Below are 3,476 nucleotides of genomic sequence, written 5' to 3' on the forward strand. Positions count from 1 at the left end.
AAAAAAAAAAAAAAAAAAAAACCAAAACACTACTAGCTATCACTGCCACAAAACCAAGCCCAATTTCATATCCTTAATGTAAATGGACTTTGGACTTGAACTTAAAGTATCAGAAAGACCTTTGCAAGAAAGGACAGTTGGCAAATTTACACCAACATGTATGTATATATCTGTATAATTTTTTGTTTTTGACTCAGAGTCTCACTGTCACCCTGGGTAGAGAGCCATGGGGTCATAGATCATAGCAACCTCAAACTCTTGAGCTACCCAGAAAGCTGAGACAAGGGGATTGCTTGAGCCCAGGAGTTTGAGGTTGTTGTGAGCTGTTCCAGTTAGAGCTGTCTCAATTGTGACTCATATTTTTCTTTTTCTTTGCAGTTTTTGGCCGGGGCTGGATTTGAACCCGCCACCTCAAGCATATGGGGCCAGTGTCCTACTCCTTTGAGCCACAGGGGCCGCCCTGATATTTTATTTTATTTTTATGGAGATACAATTTTTATATTATGAAATCCAAAAGTGTATATGTAATTCAGTGGGTTTTAGCACATTCACGTTGTGAACTATCATCATTATCTAATCCCACATCATTTTCTTTTCCTTTTTGGGGGGACAGAGCTCACTTTGTCATCCTCGGTGGAATGCTGTGGCATCACATCTCACAGCAACTTCAAACTCTTGGGCTCTGGCCATTCTCTTGCCTTGGCCTCCGCAGTAGCTGGGGCTGCAGGTACCCGCCACAATGGCGGCTATGTTGTTGTTTTCTTTTTTTTTGAGACAGGATCTTGCTCTGGCTCTGGATGGTTTTCCAACTTGCAATCTCAGGCTATCCACCTGTCTCGGCTTCCCAGAGGGCTAGGATTACAGGCCTCAGCCATCGCGCCCAGCACTTTTATTTTTTTATTTTATTTTTTTGAGACAAATCTCACTCTGTTGCCCTGGGTAGCGTGCTATAGGGGTCATGGCTCACAGCAACCTCAAACTCTTGGGGTCAAACCATCCCCTTGCTTCAGCCTCCACAGTAGCTGGGACTACAGGTGCCTGCCACAACTCCCAGGTATTTTTAGAGGCGGAGTCTCACTCATGCTCAGGCTGGTCTCGATTGAATAGTATTTCATTGTGTGGATATAGGGTTTTCTCTCACGGGAGAGCCTAGGGCTAGAATTGCCTCAAAAGCTACCACCAAGGAATTCCCACAGGAGAATGCCCTAAGCTGCTCGCAGATGGGGTTGTTTGGGATTCCAAGCAAGCACTAAGTGCCTGTGTGGTCAATCCGACCTGTTCACCAGGGGAATTTAGAGTGCTGCAGCAATTCTCCAGGTGGACAGCGAGAGAAGGGGTGCTCTATGCAGCTACATCCCCAGTGATGGGGAATCAAGGTTTGGAGTTCATATGCGTTTGAGGAATTTGTCTCATGGGCAGTGCCAGTTTATTTTAGTGTTATGGGCAATAACTTAGATACCTTTATTAGCGCCTGGGATTGTTCAAGGCCTGAGTTTGGCTGCAAGCCTGCTGGGGAAAACTCGCAGCTGGCTGGGTCACAGAGCCATTAAGACAGACTGTGAGACTGACACAGCAAGTGGAGGGAACTGGGGAACCCTACATGTAGTACCACACGTTATTCATTCACCAGTCGATGAACACATGGGTGGCTTTTTTTGCTTATTATAAATAACGCTGCTACGAATACTACTGTAGGTACAAGTCTTTGTGTAGACAGGGGCAGATGTTATGTACTGTAAACAGGCTCAGCATCCATGGCTTAATAGTTAGGACGCCGACCACATACACCGAGGCTGGCGGGTTCAAACCCGACCTGGGCCTGCTGAACAATGACAACTGCGACAAAAAGCCGAGCATAGTGGCGGGCGCCTGCCTCGGGAGGATGAGGCAAGAGAATCGCTTAAGCCCAGGACCTGGAGGTTGCTGTGAGCTGTGACGCCACGGCACAATTCTGTCTAAAACAACAACAACCACCAACCAACCAACCAACCAACCAAAAATATATGCTGTGAACGGTATCAAAAGGCTCCAGTTTGCCTAAATACATTTCCAGCACGCCAGACACCTCCCGGGGAGTGCTGCCCTCGGCGCAGGCGCGCTGGCCACCGCACGTGCGGCGTGCGGACGTTAAGGGAGGAGCCACGCTGCGTTCGCGCCCCGGAAGCGGAAGCCAGCTCTCCTTCCAGGCGGCTGATTCGAGGGCTTGTTTTGTCACAAGCGGTGCCTCTGAGAAACTGCAAGAGGGCGGACCATGCCGTCTGAGGGTCGCTGCTGGGAGACCCTGCAGGCGCTGCGCAGTTCCAACAAAGGTCGCCTTTGCTATCATCGCGACTGTCTGCAGCGCGGTGAGGTGAGCAGTGGGCCCGGAGGGGCCAGGCTGTCCTGCCCCTCGCGACGCAACCTTGCTCTTCCTTAGCCCTTGACACTTCCTGGGCCAGGGATCTCGTGCGTTCTAACACCTTGCATTTATTTCTTGACCCCTGTGTCTGCGTCTCCCTTTGCCAGGATTTCTGTCCACTTTAACCTCTTCTGGCTTTTCAGGGACCTCCTATTATTTCAGGCTGCCCTTGCTCTCTGAAGGTGCCTAACTCTGGTTGATACTTTCAACCAGAGTTAGGCGCCTCCTCTTCTGTTGTCGAAGCAACCCTGGGCTTTCAGGTTCAGTTAATTTACTGTTTGTCTCGTGTGCTAGTAGCTCCAGATTTAGCAGCGAACGAGTAACATGACCTAACCCATTGCTGACAGTGAAATGATTTAAAAAAAAAATTTTTTTTTCGGTTTTTGGCCGGGGCTGGGTTTCAACCCGCCACCTCTGGCATATGGAGCCGGCGCCCTACTCCTTTGAGCCACAGGCGCCGCCCGACATGATCAAATTTTTAGACAGCATTTGGAGGGCCTGGAAATTAATGGGGGGCGTAGTCTTGTATGTAGTATTTGCAAAGCCCTGTACCCGAGGGTCGGATGTTGTAGAGATAGAGCTCCCATTCCCTGGGAGCTAGTAGTTACTAGTAGTTAGCTTTAGGTAGGACGTAGTCTTGTCTGTTCAGACATCTGTGAGAAACAGTTCTAAATAATTTCCCTTTTATATTCTTGACAGTTTTTAAATATGCAGCTCTTACATTCAATAGGGTTAAATCCCAATCACACAAGTTATATCTTTTGTGGAGAGGACCGGGTCTCACTCTGGCGCCTGGGCTACTAGAGTGCAGTGGTATCACCATAGCTCACTGCAACCTCAAATTCCTGGGCGCAAGCAATCCTCTTGCGTCAGCCTCAGGAGTAGCTGGTACTGCAGGCGCTTTCCAGCATGCTGAGCTAATTTTTCTGTTTTTAGTAGAGATAGGGATCCCACTCTTGGCTCAGGCTGGTTTCTTTTTTTTTTTTTTTTTTGAGGGGTTTCCAAAATATTCTAATTATTATCCCTTAAATGTTGGAAGTAGAATCTCTGGCTCAGGCTTTTTTTTTTTTTTTTTTTT

General features: G+C 48.1%; 1 protein-coding gene across 1 annotated transcript in view; it reads left to right on the forward strand.

Moving 5' to 3' along the window:
* The first annotated feature begins 2,143 nt into the window (after positions 1 to 2,143).
* GLE1 (GLE1, RNA export mediator) overlaps positions 2,144 to 3,476 on the forward strand; it is a 55,057-nt gene continuing 53,724 nt past the window's right edge. The window contains exon 1 of the mRNA XM_003785353.3: positions 2,144 to 2,350. Within this exon, the coding sequence (XP_003785401.1) occupies positions 2,252 to 2,350 (99 nt within the window). The 5' untranslated portion in view covers positions 2,144 to 2,251. The remainder of the gene's footprint in view (positions 2,351 to 3,476) is intronic.

Source organism: Otolemur garnettii, unplaced genomic scaffold (genome assembly GCF_000181295.1).
Source record: "Otolemur garnettii isolate 467f Iridium unplaced genomic scaffold, OtoGar3 scaffold00014, whole genome shotgun sequence".
NCBI lineage: Eukaryota > Metazoa > Chordata > Mammalia > Primates > Galagidae > Otolemur > Otolemur garnettii.